The sequence below is a fragment of the Mauremys reevesii genome, linkage group 7 (assembly GCF_016161935.1).
Source record: "Mauremys reevesii isolate NIE-2019 linkage group 7, ASM1616193v1, whole genome shotgun sequence".
NCBI classification, from domain to species: domain Eukaryota; kingdom Metazoa; phylum Chordata; order Testudines; family Geoemydidae; genus Mauremys; species Mauremys reevesii.
This window is the reverse complement of record NC_052629.1, coordinates 54,577,621-54,601,156: the sequence shown is the minus strand read 5'-3', so window position 1 is coordinate 54,601,156 and position 23,536 is coordinate 54,577,621. Positions and strand designations below refer to the sequence as shown.

At 39.5% G+C, this 23,536-nt stretch overlaps 1 protein-coding gene across 1 annotated transcript in view; it reads left to right on the top strand.

The window, feature by feature from the left end:
• NRG3 (neuregulin 3) overlaps window positions 1-23,536 on the top strand; it is a 923,439-nt gene that overhangs the window by 396,844 nt on the left and 503,059 nt on the right. The window contains exon 2 of the mRNA XM_039546067.1: window positions 11,878-12,007. Coding sequence (XP_039402001.1) covers window positions 11,878-12,007 — 130 coding nt within the window. The remainder of the gene's footprint in view (window positions 1-11,877; window positions 12,008-23,536) is intronic.

Below are 23,536 nucleotides of genomic sequence, written 5' to 3'. Positions count from 1 at the left end.
TGCTTCTGTGCTCTGAAGATGAGAGAAATTTATTCTGCTCTAGCATTGTTGTGTCTGTGATTGCTCTTTCATTTTCTGCATTTCAGTATGATTGTGTTGAGTATGTGATAATATCATGTGAGCCTCCTTATCACAGAAGGCAAAATTAAAGACAGGTGCATAATTCATACATTCTCTCTCCCACTGTACAAAAAAATATATGTTTTGAACTTCCCCACAGTATGGATATTAAGCAATTAGTATAGTTGCTGATTCTGTGATACATCTGGTGGCTTATCAACTTGCTCCCTAACTTATACATTGTGTTCAGATCCAAATTAAAGCAGTGGCTTGGGAGCTCCAAGCACTTTTATGTCTATGCTGCAATATTACTGTAGCTTTACCTTATATCACAATTTTTTAAAGAAAATGTTAATATGTTAGTACTGATGGGGGAAGAATCTTTGCAGCAGTTGAGATGTGCTCAGATGAGGCGGGGTGGGATGGTCATCGTCGTACATCTCCCTAACTATCTGCTTCATTTGGGTAGAACAGTAAGTTCCTTAGTCTTGGCCTGACTCTGGGCAAGGTTCCTCTGAACAGAAGTCTTCCCCTAATGTTTGACAGTAGTGACATACCAGGGTACAATCCAGGCTAATGAGCAGTTGTCACCCCTTCCCAGCAACCCTGGGTGCCTTACAGTGCTTTGGTTGAAGCAGCTCCTACCTGGGCTGCTCACAAACAGCCTTCCAGCATCCAAGCCACACCCTGTGTTTCTGTATGTAACTGCCGCCAGCCAGCCACACCAGGGTTACACTCTGGCTCTGACCAGCTGTGGTTATACTGCAGGGGCACCTGAACACCCCCCATCACCCACTCTTAGATTTACCTCCAGAAATGTATGTCCTGTACTGCCCAGCCCTCTCCTGGACAATACAAGTTTATGTAAAGTCCGTTATTTTTTAAAAAGGAATAATATGCACACAACTTGCCACCCCAAATGGAGTTTCCTAAACACTTAAATTAAAACATACTGGATTAGATAAAACAATAAAACAAGTTTATTAACTATGAAGAGATTTTAATTGTGTACAAGTAATGAGGCATAAAAGTCAGAAATGGTTCCAAGAAAAAATAAAATATAACTGGTGCCTAATGTAAACTATGTTAAATTCAAAACAATGTTTTGGCACCATGTGCTTTCAGCAGTCTTACTGACCAAACTTCTTAGGTCAGGTTCTCTTCTCCCAGAATCCAATTACTGGTTTCTTTGTCACTTCAGGTGCAGGGAGAAATTGGGGGGGAGGACTTGGGGTGTTTGTCCCTCCTTTTTATAATTTGTCTCTCTCTTGAAAAACATTTCCAGCTGGGATAGGAGAAAGGGTGTTCCTTGTTTCTTTTTTCTTCACATTTCCCTTCATTCTTGATGACTCTGTTCATTGCTTAAATGCAAGTTGAGCAGAGCACACATGCCTTTAAGACCAATCTGTTTGCCAGCTTCAGTTGGGAACGTGTTAATAACACCATACCATGGAATCACAACATTGCCACACATATTTTACCAGGACAATAATGACCAGAAAATTATGAGGTTTCAGATGAAATCCTCACAAGGCATATTTTGTACAAAAGATCATTACAGTAGGGTGTAGACATGGGGTATTCTGTCAATGGTTCTGTGTATCATAGCTTTCATTGTAGGCCTGATGGACTTTCAGATAGCTGTGACCAGATCCATTTAGAACATTGAAAATCAGCAGAGACCTTGAACTGAATTCCTTGTTCAAAAGGGAGGCAATGTAGAGAGCAGAGCATTGGGGTGATGTGTTCCTGGTGACCTGTGTTTCTGAGCAGAAAATCTGCTTTGTTTCAGGTGGAGCTTTTTCAGAGCATTTGGAATTCATAACAATACAGATAATTGCAGTAGTAGAGCCTGCATGTTACAAAAATGTGAATCACTGTGGCCAGATGTGAGTCCTATAGAGTCAGGGTCCAATGAATCTTCTGGGCAATCGCAGATGACAATGAATTATTTTTGCCACCACTGTTATTTCAGCATCCAAATGCAATGCAGAGCCCAAGAGAACCCCCAAGACTACAGACTAACTTAACAACTTGAAGAGAGATATCTTTGATGGATGGGATTTCAGTGAAGGAACAGAGTTTTTCAAAGAACACCTTTGTACCACTGGCATCAGTCAGTCTTGTCCAGGGACAATATACCCAATTCTAGAATGATGTAGATGTAAACATAATGTTTAATATATACACTGATTTTTAGCTGTTGTATTTCTAATGAAAGCTGCATGTACTTTGCTATGATGTTCTGTATAGATCAAGATATATGGATCTGTGTGATCACAAAGATTACTGGTCTCCCACTGACACAATATTTGATGCTCAATCTTCACTTTTTCAAATGAAGGCATATCTGTTTAATGACCATTACAAAAAGTCAATACCAGATTCAGGACACACATGGAATATAGAAGCTATCTCATATCAGCATGATAGTCTTCAAGAAGTATCATAGTTACAATAACTTTATCAGCCATACAAACCAGGCTTTTTAATAATTTCCAATAAAGTTTCATGGCATATCTGAATTTAACAGAGTTTAATACTATTAAATTAAAATGTGATGTGATCGTTTGTCTGAGACCTCATGTCTAGGTGATGTGTGTTGAAATCTCCAACTTTCATGGTTTGATTGCTAGCTAATACACTGCTGCCTTTCTAGAGAGAGAGAGACTTTTTAAAATATTGTTATTACAGTAGGAGTGTTTTTGCATTTTTGAGACAGATATTAGGAAATTTAGCTCAAAGAAACTAATTAAACCAAATAAAACTCTTGACTTTTTTTTTCCAGCAGAAGCTTAATTTGTAGACTGCTGTGTTTAGCTTTTATCTGTAATTTATCACTGCAGCTTTGGGGGATTTTTTTAATTAACAGAGCTGATTTTTGCTGCTAATGCCACCAACAGAATGTGTTGCCAAAGAGAGAATTTCTCCATTTCATGACATTTTTTTCTGGCCTATGATGATTGCATCAAAATCACTTTGTTTTGAATATTTTTCATCATAATAACTGATTTATTAAATGTGGACTCACCCTCATTCATAGAATCATAGAATATCTGGGTTGGAAGGGGCCTCAGGAGGTCATCTAGTCCAACCCCCTGCTCAAAGAAGGACCAGTCCCCAATTAAATCATCCCAGCCAGGGCTTTGTCAAGCCTGACCTTAAAAACTTCTAAGGAAGGAGATTCACCACTCTCCTAGTGAAAAAGTTTTTTCCTAATATCCAACCTAAAGCTCCCCCACTGCAACTTGAGATCATTACTCCTTGTTCTGTCATCTGCTATCACTGAGAACTGTCTAGATCCATCCTCTTTGGAACCCCCTTTCAGGTAGTTGAAAGCAGCTATCAAATCCCTCCCTCATTCGTCTCTTCTGCAGGCTAAACAATCCTAGTTCCCTCAGCCTCTCCTCATAAGTCTTGTGCTCCAGCCCCCTAATCATTTTTGTTGCCCTTCGCTGGACTATTTCCAGTTTTTCCACATCCTTCTTGTAGTGTGGGGCCCAAAACTGGACACAGTACTCCAGATGAGGCCTCACCAATGCCGAATAGAGGGGAATGATCACGTCCCTCGATCTGCTGGCACTGCTCCTGCTTATACAGCCCAAAATGCTGTTAGCCTTCTTGGGAACAAGGGCACACTGTTGACTCATATCCAGCATCTCATCCACTGTAACCCCTAGGTCCTTTTCAGCAGAACTGCTGCCTAGCCACTTGTTCCCAGTCTGTAGCTGTTCATGGGATTCTTCCATCCTAAGTACTCTGCACTTGTCCTTGTTGAACCTCATCAGATTTCTTTTGGCCCAATCCTCTAATTTGTCTAGGTCCCTCTGTATCCTATCCCTACCCTCCAGCATATCTACCACTCCTCCAAGTTTAGTGACATCTGCAAACTTGCTGAGGGTGCAATCCACACCATCCTCCAGATCATTAATGAAGATATTGGACAAAACCGACCTCAGGACCAACCCTTGGGGCACGCCGCCTTATACCGGCTGCCAACTAGACATGGAGCCATTGATCACTACCTGTTGAGCCCAATGATCTAGCCAGCTTTCTGTCCACCTTATAGTCCATTCATCCAGCCCATACTCCTTTTAACTTGCTGGCAAGAATACTGTGGGAGACCGTATCAGAAGCTTTGCTAAAGTCAAGGAATAACATGTTCACTGCTTTCCCCTCATCCACAGAGCCAGTTATTTCATCTTATAAGGCAATTAGGTTAGTCAGGCATGTCTTGCCCTTGGTGAATCCATGTTGACTGTTCCTGATCACTTTCCTCTCCTCTAAGTGCTTCAAAACAGATTCATTGAGGACCCACTTCATGATTTTTCCACGGACCGAGGTGAGGCTGACTGGCCTATAGTTTCCCTGATCTTCCTTCTTCTCTTCTTTAAAGGTGGGCACTACATTAGCCTTTTTCCAGTCATCCGGGACCTCCCCTGATCGCCATGAGTTTTCAAAGATAATGGTCAATGGCTCTGCAATCACATCCATCAACTCCTTTAGCACGCTTGGATACAGTGCATCCAGCCCCATGGACTTGTGCTCGTCCAGCTTTCCTAAATAGTCCTGAACTGCTACTTTCTCCACACAGGGCTGGTCACCTCCTCCCAATGATATGCTGCCCAGTGCAGCAGTCTGAGAGCTAACCTTGTTCGTGAAGACAGAGACAAAAAAAGCATTGAGTACATTAGCTTTTTCCACATCCTCTGTCACTAGTTTCCCTCCCCCATTCAGTAAGGGGTCCACACTTTCCCTGACCACCTTCTTGTTGCTAACATACCTGTAGAAACCCTTCTTGTTACTCTTAACATCTCTTGCTAGCTGCAACTCCAAGTGTGATTTGGCCTTCCTGATTTTACTCCTGCATGCCTGAGCAATATTTTTATACTCCTCCCTGATCATTTGTCCAATCTTCCACTTCTTGTAAGCTTCTTTTTTTGTGTTTAAGATCTGCAAGGATTTCACTGTTAAGCCAAGCTGGTCGCCTGTCATATTTACTATTCTTTCTACACATCGGGATGATTTGTTCCGGCAACCTCAATAAGGATTCTTTAAAATACAGCCAGCTCTCCTGGACTCCTTTCCTCTTCATGTTATTCTCCAAGGGGATCCAGCCCATCAGTTCCCTGAGGGAGTAAAAGTCTGCTTTTCTGAAGTCCAGGGTTCATATTCTGCTGCTCTCCTTTCTTCCTTGTGTCAGGATCTTGAACTTGACCATCTCATGGTCACTGCCTCCCAGGTTCCCATCCACTTTTGCTTCCCCTACTAATTCTTCTCTGTTTGTGAGCAGCAGGTCAAGAAGAGCTTTGCCCCTAGTTGGTTCCTCCAGCACCTGCACCTGGAAATTGTCGCCTACATTTTCCAAAAACGTCCGGGATTCTCTGTGCACTGCTGTATTGCTCTCCCAGCAGATATCAGGGTGATTGAAGTCCCCTGTGAGAACCAGGGCCTGTGATCCAGTAACTTCTGTTAGTTGCCTGAAGAAAGCCTCATCCACCTCATCCCCTGGTCTGGTGGTCTATAGCAGACTCCCACCACATCATCACCCTTGTTGCTCACATTTCTAAACATAATCCAGAGAATCTCAGGTTTTTCTACAGTTTCATACTGGAGCTCTGAGCAGTCATACTGCTCTCGTACATACAATGCAACTCCCCTACCTTTTCTGCCCTGCCTGCCTTTCCTGAACAGTTTATATCCATCCATGACAGTACTCCAGTCATGAGCATTATCCCACCAAGTTTCTGCTATTCCAATCACATCATAATTCCTTGACTGTGCCAGGACTTCCAGTTCTTCCTGCTTGTTCCCAGGCTTCTTGCATTTGTGTATAGGCTCTTAAGATAAGTCGCTGATTGTCCTGTTTTCTCGGTATGAGGCAGGAGTCTCCCCGCTTATGCTTCCTCCTGGTATCCCAGTTCCCCACTTACCTCAGGGTTTTTGTCTCCTTCCACCAGTGACCCTAGTTTAAAGCCCTGCTCACTAGGTTAGCCAGCCTGCTTGTGAAGATGCTCTTCTTTCTCTTCGTTAGGTAGAATGAGGCTAAATCTTAACAAACATGGGTCCTTAAAAGGCATTTAAACTTGTTGCATTTTCTTAAAAGAAAAAAAAAATTGATTCCAGGTGCTTGTTGTCCCCCCCATAACTGTAATCTCACTAGTATAGAGTATTCATATATTTTTCTCTAACATATGGAGCATGTGAAGAAACAGAATAATATGTATACTGTTGTATTTCTCTTGTATGTAACGTAGGCCACAGCAGGGGATCCACTTACCTGGAAATGATTACAGGATTGGGGTAATTATATGTGCCCCCAGAGTACATGATCATAAAAGTTTTTGGTGAAATCCTGTTCCCCTTATGTCAATGGGAGATTTACCATTGGCTTCAGTGGGCCCAGGATTTAACCTAGTTTGAATTTTTGTGTTTTCTAATGGTTTCAAATTAGTTACAGTATGTTTGTTTGGCAGTCTTCATATTTCACTACTAATTTTCTTATTTTAAAAATTGTTGTGGTTGAGAAACTTCCAAGCTTCCTATTAGGGGTTCTTTTAGGGGAAATATGTTGTTTTTAGGATTGTCAATATTATTTTTGCTCTGTTTGTTTTTTACTTTTCTACTGTCTTCATTACAGTATTTTACAAAGTTCCCAATGTGCTTAGTGCAGCAAACATACTGTAGCAGCTGAACAGACACTGCAACACACATTGCTGAACACGTTCTAATGCTGGGTTGCGGGTGGGTGTATTTTAAGATAGAGGCTGGGGGGTCTAGATTTGAAAGTGGTTTTTTTTTTTTCATTGAGGTTTGCTGTCCTTCATTGGTTCTAGAGGTAGGTGCTGCTGTGTTAGGGCTGAGGCTGCATTAAAAAGTTGGCTGATTTTTTGGACCATGTGGACTTGCCTCATTCTTTCAGGTACTCCAAATATTACAATTTTAAAAAATGTGAAGCAATGTAATCTGTTGTTTTTTGCTTACTACTTTCACTGGCTAATCTAAAGATTTCAGTTCCACATATGAATGAGTGGAGATTTGACACATGGTATTTTTATCACTTGATAGGTAACTATGAAAGGGGTAAGTTGTTTACAACAGCGTTAATTAAACAAGTATCGTAGCTTTCTGCCAGTCTCTTTGCAAACTTACAAACAGAAGTGTTAACAAGCACTTGTGTGTGCCTGTATGTTGGCGGAAGAGGGGAACAGGTGTATTAGCTCAGTCTTTCACTACAGTATGTATTATTTTTTAATTCAGCACTTTGGGAGTAATCTGGATTTATTTGAATTTTAAAATATAGTCAGACAACCAGTACTCCAGATGTCCATCTCAGAAATTACAATAAAAAATATCAACAAAAAACCACACATAAATTTAGTCACTCCAGCCCACACCCTTCTCCACATCCTTAGAGAAGAGAGGAAAAACATAGGCTTTGCCGTGTGTCTGGAAGGTTAACAAATCTGGGCTGTGGCAGACCAAGGGAGGGGGAGTAACTTCCAAAACTGGTACAGTGTATGCATGGGATACAAGGGGAATTCCTAGAATACTTTTTTTTCCCTTAAATTCACCTATAACTAAAGCTGTATGTTTGGAAAACATTCCTAATGGTGAGTTCTATGTACTGTAGAATAGTCTCCCACAGCAAATGATGGAAGACCTTGTGTTTCATTCATTTTAAAACTAGCTTAAATACCAAGCCTCTACTGTTGGATATGGACCCAATAGATATTTTCCTTTTCCAAGAAAACAAAGCAACTGATCTGCCTTCCAGAACAGATATGTAGATATGTAATACTGCCTTCCACTGCAGCGCATGCATTTAGAACACCAGCTGTCTATCAATACTCCGCTTCTCCACTGATACTGTAAATCTCAAAATTTGTTATACATCAGTCCGCCTCCACAATCAAAAGTACGTTACTACCAGCACACAAATGAAGAGCAAATTGGAAATGTTAAGCACAGAATTTGGAGAATATTTAGTGTACCCACATTTTGACCATAGCAAAAGCAGCTGATAGATCTGAGGAACATTCAAGAAATAAGGTGTGTTGGCAGGTGACAGAGGAGATGATTGAATAATTCAGGGTTTAGGAGAGAAAAGATAAAATAAGAGGCATAAGCTTTTGTGGGCTAAAACCCACTTCATCTGATGCATGGAAAATACAGTAGGTAGGTATAAATAAACTGCACATGAAAAGATAGGAGTTGCCTTACCAAGTTGGGGGTCAGTGCTAACAAGGCCAATTCAATTAGGATGGATGTGACCCATTTCCAACAGTTGAGAAGAAGGGGTATGAACAGAGGGGAAATTACTTTTTGTAGTGACTCAGCCACTCCCAGTCTTTACTCAGGCCTAATTTAATGGTGTCATGGTTCTGTCCTGTCAGCTGCCCACAAGAACTTGAGCTAAATCAAAAGTAGGTAACTTCAGAGACAATTCATGCAGGGGAAGGGAACTTTAGTATTGACAGTAGGCTGGAGAGTGGTAGAGATCAGTTACAAAAGAGGGATCCTTCAAAGTAATCAGCTTTAGGAAGAGTTCAAACATATATTTTTAGCCCTTATAGTACTTTCCCATGTTTTCCCCTAAATTCCTGGCTGTGGTTCTATTTAGAACATGTTCTAAACAGTTATTTTAAATATATAATGAAGCTGCAACAAAAGCATGTATCATTGTGGGGAGGGATAGCTCAGTGGTTTGAGCATTGGCCTGCTAAACCCAGGGTTGTGAGTTCAATCCTTAAGGGGGCCACTTAAGGATCTGGGGCAAAAATTGGTCCTGCTAGTGAAGGCAGGGGGCTGGACTTGATGACCTTTCAGGGTCCCTTCCAGTCCTAGGAGCTTGGTATATCTCCAATTATTATTTTTTTTATTTTTTATTTTAACAACAATAACTAAAATTCTAACCTCTCTCTTAGATAACCCAGTCATCCTTCATATCTACAGCTGAAAACATTGAATGGAGAACTCCAGGGACATGATTTCCAATTTCCAAAACAGATACAAAATTCTTTACACATTAAGGAGACAGGCTGTTTCTGCCCCTTGTGCATGGGGGTGTGGAAAATACAAAGAGCACCCTTTTTTGTGTTAACCTCCCCCATGCAAGGAATTTGCACAGTTGCAGGGACTGCTCCTAGGTGGCACCTCATAGAGCATGAATAAACCCAATATAGAGAAGAAGAGGTGAGACCATCTTCACGAAAGCAGTGTATTGTGTATACTTCCATGGCCTTCAATGCAATCCTGTTTCTCTGACACACAATTTGTCCCAATTAATGTTGAATATGCCAACCATATTGTCAGCTTTCTCTGGTTCTCCTCATCAATATCTCCTGAATATATCCGAGTTTGGGCCATGTTGCAGAGCAGCTGGAACTGAAGGTCATTGTTGTTCCATGAGACTTGCCTCTTTCTCTCTATCAATTTATTTAGCATGTTAATCATAATTATTGTGTAGCCTTATATGTAAATTTAAAAATAAACTACTCTGACCACCAACTTATTGTTGCTCATTATATGAATTCTGGTAGAACCTTTAGCGCGTGCACACACACACACACACTCTTGAAGATCCCATTGAAGTTGGGGCAAAGATCTGAATATAAAATGTTCATACCTGAACAAGGAATGAGTTTCTGAGCAGGAAGATTTTGCTTTACAATGAAAATGAACACTGGTCTTACATGAGTTTGGCAAACTGAGAGGGTGCAGGATTACAGCAGGATGTACTACTTTGTATATCTTTTTTGAAAAAGTGCATATCTGGCTTTTACATGGGGTTTATGTTGGTGCAGCTTCCCCATATTTCCTTTGAGCACTATATCTGGGGTTTGCATAAGTGTAAGTACACTGGTATAAGTATTTCTAATGCAGACAGGGCCAAATGGCTAAAGATGACTTCTGCGTACAGTAAACAGCTTTAAAATACAAATTAACTGCATAGTGCATTTAGACTTAGGCAGTACTTCTCCAGAATGACAGTCATAGTGATATTTCTCGGTACTTTCCTAGAAAGTAGTCAAGACTCTAGTAAAGTCAAATCTCTCTTTTCTTTCTTTCTTGTCCTTCCTGTACTTCTGAGCAGTTGAATCTAAGTGAATAAATGCTCCAAACTGTCTGTTTTCTCACACAAAAGGGGAAAACAAAGGAAGCTAATGAAGCAGTTTGCTGCCAGCTGTAGAATGTTATTTAATGAAAAAGTTTTTTTGAGCATGGCCAATCTGGAGGGTGGTAGTGGAGGGGGGCGGTTAGATGGAGGGATGAGAAATGTGTTTAAATTATAAGGGACTTCTTTTGTTTTTGTTTTAGCCTTTTGCAGCAGCGTATTGTAATCAAACATGCCAAACCTGCGAACAAACCTCAGAAATTGGGCTTGTTTTTGGCGTAATTGGCTTCTGAGTTGCTTGTTGGCTAGTTTTTGGCTTGTAGCTTGTTGCTTCTTTTTTTTGATCGGCTCCTGGCAAGCAGGGGTAAAGGGGGCAGAGAGTCAGGGGTGCACAGCAGGCCCACCACAGTCCCGGGGGGATCTAGTCACATACAGTGTTGGGGGGTCTTAAGGATTGCCTTGTTTTGGCCTTGTTTTGAAATGGGATGAGCTTGATTTTTGGCTCATTGTGAAAGTCAGGGTGCTTATTTACTGAGTGAAAGTTGACAACTGTGATTGCTCATAAATACGTTCATGTTTCTTCAAGTGATTATACTAGTAAAGACTCTTTCAATAATCACCTACACTTAGGCAAAACTGCCAGCAAGAGGTTTCTTAAATGGATCCGGCAGCGGAAAGGGAGGCCCAAGTTTAAGAATATACACAATTGTGTGCTTCCATGTTTTTCCTTCTATAGCTTAAACTAAGTTTTGTGTTACTCTAAAACTTAGTCATTACATGTTTCCCATACAGCTGAGTAGGATGACCAGACAGCAAGTGTGACAAATCGGGACGGGGTGGGGGGTAATAGGAGCCTATATAAGAAAAAGACCTCAAAATCGGGACTGTCCCTATAAAATCAGGACATCTGGTCACCCTACAGCTGAAAGACTATATCCCTGAAAATGACACAGCTCAGGTGAAAGGGGTCTGAAATCTATGCCCTTTATGAATGAGAATCTTGTGTAGGCTCTTTTCTCCCTTTCTTCATTACCTCTTCTTCTTAATGGTTGAAGATTGTTTGACTTGTGCTGGAATTTTTTTTGAAAATATGAAAAAGTTAAAAAATGTTATTTTAAAAGGTGGCCATTTTTCAGAAGAAAATAAGTTGAATTCCAAAAATTTAACCAGCTCTAACTGGAAATAAACTGTGCCTGTTACTTTCTCCATAAATGTGGATGGTCTAAGGGTGAAATGGATTGCCATGTCTGATATTTTGCTGCAGAAGTCACAGGTCAAACATGACAGATTTCTGAAAGTATAGCAACAAAAGGAAAATTACTAAGGTTTTAATGGAAATTGATCTATGCAGTGGACAGTGCAACATCATTTTGTCATTTAATTTTAAAGTCTGTCTAAAGGTATTTTTAAAGGAAAATGGTGACATGGATTTAAATTGGCAGTTCTGTATGTAACAACGTGGTTGTTGGACTAGAAAAAAGACCTTTTAAGGATAGACTATTTCTTTGAAAGTAGCATGCAAATATAGGCAACTAACATGTTTAAACCTACTTTGAAATGAAATTAATTATTAGGATTATCTTTGTCAGTCCAATGTCAGTGAAACCAATGATTCCAAAGGTCTTTAATGCAATTTTAAATGGCATCCTACATTTTGATGGTCGTCTAATAGCATTTATCTCCCTATGTTTTCTCCACAGATACCACAACGTATTCCACTGAGCGATCTGAGCACTTTAAGCCATGCAAAGACAAGGATCTTGCATACTGTCTCAATGATGGGGAATGCTTTGTGATTGAAACCTTAACTGGATCACACAAACACTGCCGGTAAGTCACTGCACCAAATGTTTTGGCAAAAAAACTTGCAAAAATATTTGGTAATATCTAAGGATACAACATTCACAAAATAAATATATTGACCTAGAAATCACATGTACATATACAAATTAGTGGAAAGTACAGATGATTGGGTCTGTCTTGCTTGATTTTTTTCTAATATGTAGTGTTATTTTTGTAGGAATAAAGTAGGGAAAGAAGAAGCAATGCTTTGATTGGCTGCATTGATGAGAATGATGCTTAATATCCTAGTGTTTTCCAAAATGACAGTCCAGTCCAGATACAGAAATGTAATTTTATTCATACAATTTTAAGCAATTACCTTAACTTGATGTTTTAAATGATCAGTTTCCATGTATTTGCATAGTCAGATCAGCATTTTGACGATAGTGCTCCATTAGGGAAAAAGAAGCTCTATTCATGGATCTAAAGGATTAACAGTTGTTATATCTAACTGTGCACAACAGAAAAGGGTTGTGGAGCTGTCATGAAGCTTATGTGCATTTTGACTCCTTTACTCTTACTTGTCTGTTACCTTTCAGGTGGTATATAGAAATTATGTAATTTTTGAAGTAGGAAGCGATTTTAAAGATTGCTTAAAAAGTGATCCATATTATCAGAGATTCTGGCCAATATAAGTGGGGCAGGGGAAAGAGCAGGAATCCTTTGTTAACTCTGTCCTCAAAATGAAAACAAATGAGAAAATAATGCAGACTGTTGTGATTTTGTTTTTGTTTTTAAATATCCAAATATTTAAAAAATAGTATCTGTCTGAAACAGGATCAGATAAATAGAACATTCAAATCCTCCTTTTTGGACACTTTAATTGGAATACAGTACAGGCATATAAAATTGATATTTACAAGCATAAATGCCAAACTGAGACATCCATATATGACAGAAAGCTGTGGTAAAATTTTCAAAAGCACCTACATAACTTGGAGACTAAGGCTCAGATTTTTAAAGGTATTTAAGCATTCCTGCACTTAGCATTGCAACACCTAACTGATTTAGGAGCCTAAATATAACTTGGACACTTAAGATCTGAAGTCTCATTGACTTTCAATGAGATTTAGGTTTGTAAGGTCCTAAATCATCTAGGTGCTTTTGAAAATTTCACCCCTCTTCTTGGAGTGCCCATGTTTAAAATTTGGGCTGTTAAAGGTCAATGTACCAATCAAATTATCAGAAAAATATCCCTCAAAGCTTTTTATGTTTAGTGTTGCGCTGGTAATTTGTTTTTCCTTTCAATTTGTATATGCTTCAGTGATCATTCATCTCTCTCCATTATTTACTCTTCTCATATGACACACTTATTAAATTAATTATTCTGAATCATGAAGCATGGAAAATGATGACATCTCTTCACCAAACCATCATAAAATTTTATAACTATTTTAAAAAATTGTTTTATTAAGCCAAGTAAGTGATTTGTACCCTTCATTTGGAAACTAAGAAAACTACAGTGCAGGGAATCTGTCAAATATTTGGGTACTTTTCATTTTCTGTGGAGGCAGATTAAACAAAACCAACAGGAAATAAGGAAATTAATATAGTCCTTGTTAGCCAGTTCATAAGATTCATTTCTGTCAGCAGATATTTGGCACAGTCTATTTTTGTAATTGTATATTGGTTATATTGATTAAATATCATCAGGAATAAATATTGACAATGAGCTGCTATTTTCTTTGTTCCACTTTCAAGGTCTTTCACTTTGCTTGTCCTCCCCAAGTTCCTGTTTATTCACTGTGGCCATAATGTCACTTAAATGGTGGTTCTCTCAAAATAATGATATGGCATGGGTACTGCAGCTTTCCTGATACTGATACACCTTTACAGAAAACCATTATTTCATGTTGTTGTTTCTCACATGAATAAGAATCACTGGCTGGTCCATTCAGGCTTCTGGCCATGACATATGAGAGACAGAATATTGAGTTATCCATCATTCTGTGGGTGGGATGTCTTCACCTTCCTTCCTCTCCTGCATTGCTTTTCCCACAGAAAAATGGTGCATGTCACACAGTTTGTAAGACTTAAGGGAAATGCTGTAATGGGATTCTGCAGAAATTACTCTAAAACAGTGGTCCCCAATGTGGTGCCTGTGGGCACCATGGTGCCCACCGGGGCATTTATGTGCGCCCACCTAGTGCCCAGCAGGGGAGAGAAGCCACGGCCCTGCGCCTGCTGGGGACAGAGAACTCAGGCTGCAGGCGCAGTGTTCTCTGTTCCCGGCAAGTGCGAGGCCTGCCTAGTGCCCAGCAGGGGAGAGGAGCTGTGGCCCCATGCCTGCCAGGGACAGAGAACTCCAGGGCTGCAGGCACCAATGTTCTCTTTCCTCGTGGCTTTTCTCCGGCTTCTCTCTTGATTCATATATTATGTAATATTAAATATGATTTTTTTGTATTATTTAATGTACAAATACAAAATAAGTCTTGAAAAATTGTTGGTGCCCACCACACTCTTCTGAAAACATGAATGTGCTACTGGCCACAAAAAGGTTGGGGACCACTGCTCTAAAACATACAAAGTGTAATAAAGAACAAGGTCTTTTACACATGCTTGGATCTTCTAAAAAATTCTATAGCATTATCAGGGGCGGCTCTACAAATCACGCTGCCCCAAGCAGCAGCCGCGCCGCGCGCGCCGCCCTTCCCCGGGGGCGGTCCCCCTCCGGTCTGCTCGGGTTGTCCTCCCCAGCAGGTGCACGCGGGGCGTCAGCCACGGACCCACGACCAGCGCGCTGCGCCTGCGGTCGGGGAGCCGGGGAGCGGGACCGCGGGACCGCGCCCGCGCGCCCTCCGCAGTCATGCCCGCGGCTCCGCCGGTCGACCTGCCGACGACCGCGACTGCGGGAGCCAACCGAGCCAAAACAGCCCAACGCCGCCCGCCCGCAGCGCGCCTTGCGCGCCGCTGGCTGCCTGCGCCCCTGAGCATTATAGAATTCTTCATAGTAATCTATAAAAGATGGTTCAAAAAAACCTGTAGAAAGGTTAGCATGTTCCTTTAAATTCTATAGTTTTCCATAAGGTTACCAGGTACGCAAAGTATATAAGGAGGCGCATCTCTCACTGAATCTCTGTTAAAATACCAACAACTTTGACAATGACTTTGCCCTGAATAAACTGTGAATAACGTAGCATCAGATATTGACTCCCTATTTGGATGAAGCAATAATTACTTCGTCCTCTAAATTTTGAAGCTAGGATTCAGGTTTCCTGACACGACTACACTGGGAAAATTTGTACCTTTTTTCCCAGCACCAGTGCCATCAATGGTATTAGCACTAGTGTGAATGGGGTATAGGGATTTTTCCCTACTGTGTCACATTAGTCTGCTCTGAGACAGTAGTAAACACATAACTTCATTAGCACTTATGCCATTGGTAACATTAGTACATCTGACGGGTGCGGAAAAATAGTTAGCAATTTTTTTTGGTTTATATGAGTATTATGTGACTCCCATTGATGTTAGTTATTGTGTTATATCACCATATACACCAAGTTATATAATACATTCTCATTAGGGTTTGATTCTGCATCTGATCCATGAGTAGAACTATTTATTTCAATGGGGGTTTGGCAAGCAGAACATCTGAAGTTTGCAGACCTTGATGTTGACACAATCATTGGGCTCGCATTGCTCAGGTCAGAACAATGTTAATTAATTAAATATTTCATCTGATAACTCTTTGTGAGAGTGTATATCAGTAGAGGAATGTTGTTTCTGTAGAAACAAACTTTAATAGTTCTTCCAGCAATTATTAAATATTTTGAGCAAGAAGCTTGACCCTCCAAGCTCTGCCATTATGCCACTGGCAGCACAAAAGGAGTTTTAAAGCTTTCTTACATGGGCAGCTGGGAATTCCATCAGCATGGGGGAATCCATGAGCTGAGAAAAGCCATTATAGCTGCCTCTATAACACCCCTCCCAATCCCCACTGGATTAGGGAGCAAAAGAATGCCTGGCTAGAGAATGCTACACACTGCCAGTCCCTGCTGACATAACTTTTCCTTTGGGGTCTGCTGCAAACTGGCAAATTTAAAGCAGCATTTGGGCTGCTCTGATTGTCAGGGGCTGATCTGAACTCCCAGAAATGGGGTAGGAAGGTGGCTGAAAGCCACTGTTGCTGTGATACACCAGAGGAACTGAACACAGAACTCCATCTATGTATCTTATACTTACAGAATGGTCTCAAAAAAACCCTGACCCTCTTTGGCACCGCAAGGTATGAAAGTATTTGGGCTCATTCCTAGTTATATAATACTATGATGTATTAGCTCAGTCTTCAACTAAAATAGAGAATGGTAGAAAACTGAGTGGTTTCAAAAGCTATGTTTGCTTGAAATTCTAACTTGTGCCAATACTTATATAGAATTTTGTATAAGGCAGAAAACCACCAAGTTTCTCTTGGATTCTCACAGCCATTCATAAACAAGGATGCATTTTGTGCTTGTTTTGCATTCTATTTTCAAATATGTGTGTTTAGTGTTCAGAAATATTAAGGTATGACAGCATTAGCCTGCCCATGAATAGTGTAGGTTGGCACTAGAAAGAACTTCTCAGACACAGCTATTCCCTGGGCTGAAGTGTGCTTACTGAATACAGATGCTTTTTCTTAAAACTGAAGTCTTAAGTTGTAAATTTAGAGGTTGAACAAACATATAACATAGTTTGATTTTTTAATAACTAATTTTTTCAAACGGCTTCATTTGCTGAATCTGTGATAAGGTTATCTGTGTATCCGCTAATGCAATAATGGGTCAATTGTTGAGCAATGAACATGCCAGTATCTGACTGTATACAAACCAAGTTAAATGGAGAATCTGGTGTCTGAAATAACGTTTTCTGTGTCTTCCTTTTAAATAAGGTTTTATTTTAGAGAATATTTGTAGCTCTCAAGCCCCTATCTTCTGTGTTGTTGTTTTTTTCTGCCTTTTCTTTTGCCCAACTCTCAGTAAGGATTGGAAAAAGGAAAGGTCCCGATGGTTCCTTTCCATAGAAATAAACTCAAGGAGGAGAGGAACCCCCAAAACACAACAAAGAAAAAGGTTTATAGAATGGGCCGAGGTTGTTGGCTAGAACACTTGCAGAAACTAAGGATTCAGGGGGAGAGAATTCTAGTGCCATCTCTGTAGATCTCAAAGCATTTTCAAAGAGATGCAGTCCTTGTGCACTGTCTCCTTCCCAACCTCTATTTTGGCTCACTCTCCAGATTTGCACACTGCCCCTTTTTAAATACAGAAGAAGCTGCAGTATTATCTCCAGTACACAGGTATCATGGCGGAGTGCGTGGGTGTGTGAGTGTGTAAAATATAAACATAGGCAGTCTCCAAAATCTGCCTGGTCCTCACACATGTGTGCCACCTAGTGACTGCTGCTCATCTTGATTATACATAGTCATTACCAAGCACCAACATTTGGATAATGTTTTTCTGTGGAGAATAAAGAGGCTGCCTAGCTTAGGTGACTGCATTGTATTGAATGGTAATTTCTAGTGTGCTCATTAATATTTCAATTGTATGTTTTAACATTATTTTCATATTGATTCTCTGTATTTTGAAGATTATGTGCATGGGGGGAAGCAGCAGAATTGACAAAGACAGTTGATATGACAACTAGCTTAAATTCAAATATTCTAAATATAGTATAAAGCTAGAACTGGTGCTTCATAATTGTTGTACATTTTATAACATCTGGGAGCCCATGAAAGAACAGCATTCACCAATGCACAATAATGGAATGCAACTGTAATAGCCATATGGAGCTAAATGGAAGCAAAATAATACTGTACAACTAAATTTAATTTTTAAAAAGTCTGTCTTGATCACTATGAAATCCCAGGAGAGGATTTAAAAGCCCCTAGAATAGTGGTTTTTTTAAGCCTTATAATGTGCAGATGTGTTATATTGGACAAACTCTGATCATTTTGGGAATAAACTAGGACCTAGGCTATTGTAAAACTGCAGCTTAGAGAGACTTTTAAAAAAGTGGGATAGACTATGTAAAATCCATACACAAAAAATTGGTGAGTTGTATATGTGACTGTACAGACAGAAAAGTACTGCAAAATACAAGGGGGTCAGTTTGGATTACCCAGGTAGTCTTTTCTAGCCACTACTAACTTTGATTGTATGAGGATTTTCAAAGCAAATTAATATGAGCGATCAAGTCCTGTTGCATTGTATCCGATGTAGAAATTGTGTGGCATAGGTAGCAGCATGGTCATTTTTCTCTTTACACTGACTATGAGAATTATTTGGTTTTGAACAAGATGGATTCACCCCCCCACCCCTGCAATTCAATTTAGATTGTGAGTTTCAGGTTCCATCTCATCGCAAATCTCCAGGAACTTCCATCTAAACTAGAAATGGCACCTGTTTTGATGTAAAACAATAATTAGCATGTGTTAACTCACAAGTGAACCCAGGGTTGCCCAACGGTTCACCGGAAAGGTTTGAAACCTGCAGGTGATAGTCTTAAATTCCAGCTTGAAACACAACTCAGAACTAGGTGAGTGTTGTTTCATTGTGATTTTTTTGCGCTGCTACAATTGTGATCCAGCTGTATTCTCTGCTATTGATGAGTTAGCAGAAAAAAATCCAAAGGACAATCGTTTAAACAAGTACTGAGCATGTTATGTGGCAAGTGTACTTCAGTATGAACTGAAAAACTAGAAGGATAAAGAGAAGTCTGTGTGAAAAAACTGTTTCTCAGTTTCTGTTAAACAACTTGTCATCTGATCGAGGATTTTAGTGTCAGACGTAATGGTCTTAATGGTCTTTTACAATATCTGCTACCCTCTTCTGTATGACTCTCTTGTATATTACACACCATAAAATGATACTAGATTTTTCCAACATATAAGTGAAATCTGAAATATATTATTGAATAGCATTGAGTAAACAAATATTTTATTGATGTCACAATATTGCAAGGTTAGTTTGATTCAAGCAAAATATATTACCATATATTCCGGCGTATAAGACGACTTTCTATATTAAAAAACAACCCCCAAAAATCGGGGGTCGTCTTATACGCCGGGTATAAACAGCGGGCGGCTGGGGTTTAAAAGGCTCTGTGCTCCCCGCCGCAGCGGGCAGCCCAGAGCCCTCTGATTCCCGGCTGTGGCTGGGATTTAAAAGGCTCTGGGCTCCCCCCCCTCGGAAGGGGGGGTCGTCTTATAGGGCGAATATAGGCCAAAACCTATATTTTAACTGTAAAATTAGGGGGTTGTCTTATACGCCCCATCGCCTTATACGCCGGAAAATACGGTATATTAAGTTGACAACCTTAAGTAAAACTACAAGGATTTAGAAAAGAAAGAAAGCTATGCCATGAAAACCATTGGTTTGTGAATGTATCTGTAGCACATTGCTTAAATGTAAGTAGTTGCAAACATCATCAGCTTGAATGTTTCAGTGTTTACGTTAGAAAAACTCACATGGACTTGAAAAATCATATTAAGTTTCTCCAGACTATTGTTATGACATTTGTAATACGGATATTATATCACATCACTGTGGCCCCCATTCTGCAAAGCTCTTAAACATGTGTTTAACTTTCAAAATTAAAATTAAAATTGACTTCAGTGGACTTATGTGATTAAAGATAATCATGCCCTTAAATGCTTTGCAGAACTGGGGTCTAAGAACCAGATTCTGTCCAGAACTTCATATGTGTATACAACTGAACAGAAGTCATGAGAGGTCTGTGCGCCTATCCAAGGGCAGAATTGTTTCTGAAATGGTATCACCAAGACTGTTAGTAAAACAAAACAAACAAAACCTGATAAAAGGCATGTAAACAGATGATGTTCATAACCCCACAATTTGGCCTACTCTTTTGGTTTTCGAAGTTCATGCAATTCTGTGAGTGAGTTTGTTGACAGATATTTTATTTAGAGTTGGGCTTGAACCAGAATCTCAAATCCAGAATCCTCACTTCAGCTCTCTTCTCCAGCCTCTTGCCCTTGAATTTTTGGTTTGGAATTAGAAAGCTTTAACTCTACAGATCTATCATAAACATTTTGGTCCACTGTAGATATGAAATGGGAAGGAACCTGATTTCTAGACCCTGTTATGATGGGACTCAAGAGGGTAGAAATCTCCCAACACTCTCAACCTTGTGAGTTTTCTGTTACTCAAGAGGGTGGAAATAACTTCTGCTCTCATCAAATCTCACAAGATTGGTGCCATTTGGGGCAGAAATTTCACAAGATCAGCATGTGAGATTTGGAGATCATTTGACCAGAACCCTAGGCCTAGTTTAGATTTTGGAACCAAATTCTGTACCCATACCTAAATTTGACCTGGATAATAACACTGCCTCCTGCACACCTTATGTTTTCAATATCTTTTTCTTAATATTATATTAAAACAAAATAAACAAAGCCAGCAGATGAACTCTTGCAAGTAAACTTACCAAATCAACAAATACATGTGGCAGGGAAAAAAAAAAAAAGAATAGTAACAAATTTCATTTCAGGCTTAAATATATATATATTAAACAGTAAAAATGACTGAAATTATAAAAAAACCTCTTGACTATCCTTTTTGACACGGTAATACAGACATGCATTTTGCATATATCTAAGCAGCATCATGAATGAAGTTCACTCAATTTATGCTGTTATATTACTATCTTAATTTAGCATGTTCTTAATATAGAAACACCTGAGAATTTAGATATATGTGTATAATCTCACTCTTAAGAACATGCTTAAGACACAATGATGGTGTAAATAATGTAAATAGTGTAATTACACTAGTTTCCTGAATGATGTCCATAAACAAGGAGCAAGTGATAATTACTGATGCTAAAACTTCCTGCCAACTGTCCACTACTTCCTCCTCCACACCCTCTTACTCTGGTGTTTGTTTCACACATGCACGTACCCCTCTTCTATTACATCTTTGGTGAGATGCTGGCTCCACTGAAATCCATGGCAAAATGCCTATTGATTGCAGTGGGGCCAGAATTTTGTGCAACATTAATATTGTTTGAAAGGAAAAACCTGACTCACATCAGTCTGTCAGTATTTTGGGGGCAAAACCACAATTTTTCAATTTAGAAAGAGCAACAAACTTGCTGCCTTCTACTAAAAAAGATTTCCTTCCCCCTAGTTATTACGCTCAGTATTCATAGTGTCTAGCACTTTATGTAATGGAGTAATTTTACTTTCCACTGAGCACCTTCAGCAGATCAGATTTTGTTAATGATTTCCCTGTGGACAACTTTGTTTACTAAACTGTTTAATTTTCTGAATCCCTTCCTATTTTTGTAAGCGCTGAAGCTTGCACACATGGTTCATCTTATGAATCACCAATGAAGGTGCAATTTTGAAATCAAAGCATTAAAGACACAGCATTGTACAAATAAAATGGATGCCTACATATTTTAATTCCTCATTTGGATCGTTCAATTGATTTAAACAGTGTGCCACACAGACAGGGGAAATAAAAGTCAAAGTCCATTATTATTGTTTGAAATATTCAAATTAATATTCCCCAAAGCCCTGATGAACATATAGATGAGGAAATAAATGCTGTATACACATAATAATCCAAAGTTATTGTTGGGATCCAGTCAAGATATAGTGATTATAAATTTGAGATAGTATACATGAATGGAGAGAGACAGTGATATGAGTTAATTTTTTTTAAAAGGGCTCCATTTTATTAAAACACACAATAAGAACATATGTATATATAATAGTTGCCAAATGAAATCATTATATCCTTAATACCTGAACAGAGTATTTCCCCCAAACACAGGGGACTATCAGCATCCAGGAGAATTGTAATCCAATCCAATGAGTCCATGGATAGTTTGACAGAAACCTGCAAGGACACCATATGTGACGTTTTGAAGGGCCTGATCCAATTCCCAATGAAATCAGTGTGAGCCTTTAGACTGAACTATGATATGGATCAGCATCTGGGTTGTACAATGGGCCACTGCCCTGATGCTTCAGCATGGTCTTACGGGGAGGGCAGAGGAGACATCCCACAAGCATACCTGCCAACTGAGCAGGTGAGGGAGGCTTTCCCTGTGAATGCTAATGATCCCTGGTTCTCCTGGCTGTGGATGTGACTGAGGAGGTAAGAAAACAATACTACTTTAAAATTGGCTCCTCCCAGGTTGGCAGGGACTATCTGATGCTGGTATAAATCAGTCTCTGATCTTATCCTCACATCTGCAGGGACTGAAGGAATTTCTTTATCCATCTTTCAGTAATCCAAGTCCGAGCGTTGGCTAAAGCCATCATGTCTGAGTGACACATGCCCACTGATAGAGATGAATCAAGCCCATGCTGTAGAACATATCAACTTTCTTTCTGAAATGCTGGCTAGATCCAGTTTGTTTATGAAAGAAACTAACTGCCCTGCAACTGCAATTATTCCCTCAAACTTAAAGAAAAATACAATTACAAACCTACAGAAAGAAAGAAGAAACTACCATTCAGTAGATGCTGTTTGTAAAATGAATGGAGAATTAAGAACTGGAGACTAGGAATTACCAAGATGCAAACAAATGCTAAAAAAAGGGCTCCCAAAGATCTTCTTTCCCTGACAAAGATTATCATAACAATCTAAAAGAGCCCCATTCATGCATACACTCCAAAGCCTATAATTAAAAGACAAAGCACCCAGTATAGACTCCTTTATGTACAAAAAAACCCCGTTTCTAGAAACAAAAACCTGAAGAAAGCACAGCTCCAAATATCAAGTACACATACTAAGCACACACTTTACTTAACAAGAAACAAATCGCACTGCAACAATGTTCAACTGAACATGTCGAAATGATCAATCAGTAACACATGGAGAAAAAAAAATCCCTTTTGTATGAGCTTAGAATGCGTCCGCCTTTTTTAAAAATGTTTATTCCCCTCTATCTCCCTTAGGCAGTGAAGGACTTTGCAATGTGTGTCAATCAGACATTTTGAAATCTCTCATTTAAATTCTCCTCTTCACCAGCATTATAAGCACATTCAAACTGGTAGCAATGCCAAATCCAGTCACTTTCCCACAGACAACATCCCAGAAGCTTTAGAGGTAAAAGTTAAAAGGAGGATGAAATCTGACTCTCTTGCCAATCAAACTGACTAGTTAAAAAAAAACCCAATACCAACTACATGGAAAAACCAAAAGAAAATGCATCTGAGTCAGCCATACACTGAAATTAATTTGGAAGTGAAAACAAACAACATTTTTATGCTCAGTTTAAAAATGAAGAAAATGAGGCACACATGGTGCAGTGACTTCCCACTGTCACATACAGACAGTCACAGCTCTGGTCTCCCCCAGTCCAATGACCTAACCACTCATCTGTTTCCGTGCGTGTGTGTATATCATATATATTCACTGTACATCAGGCAGTGAATAATTTAATATATAAAGATGCTATATAGTGAAAATAAAAAAGTCAGTTTATCAGCTGATATTGCTCAATTGTAATCAATGACTGTGGATTATTGAACATTGTTTTATCAGGTTCTTATACATCTGTGGTAGA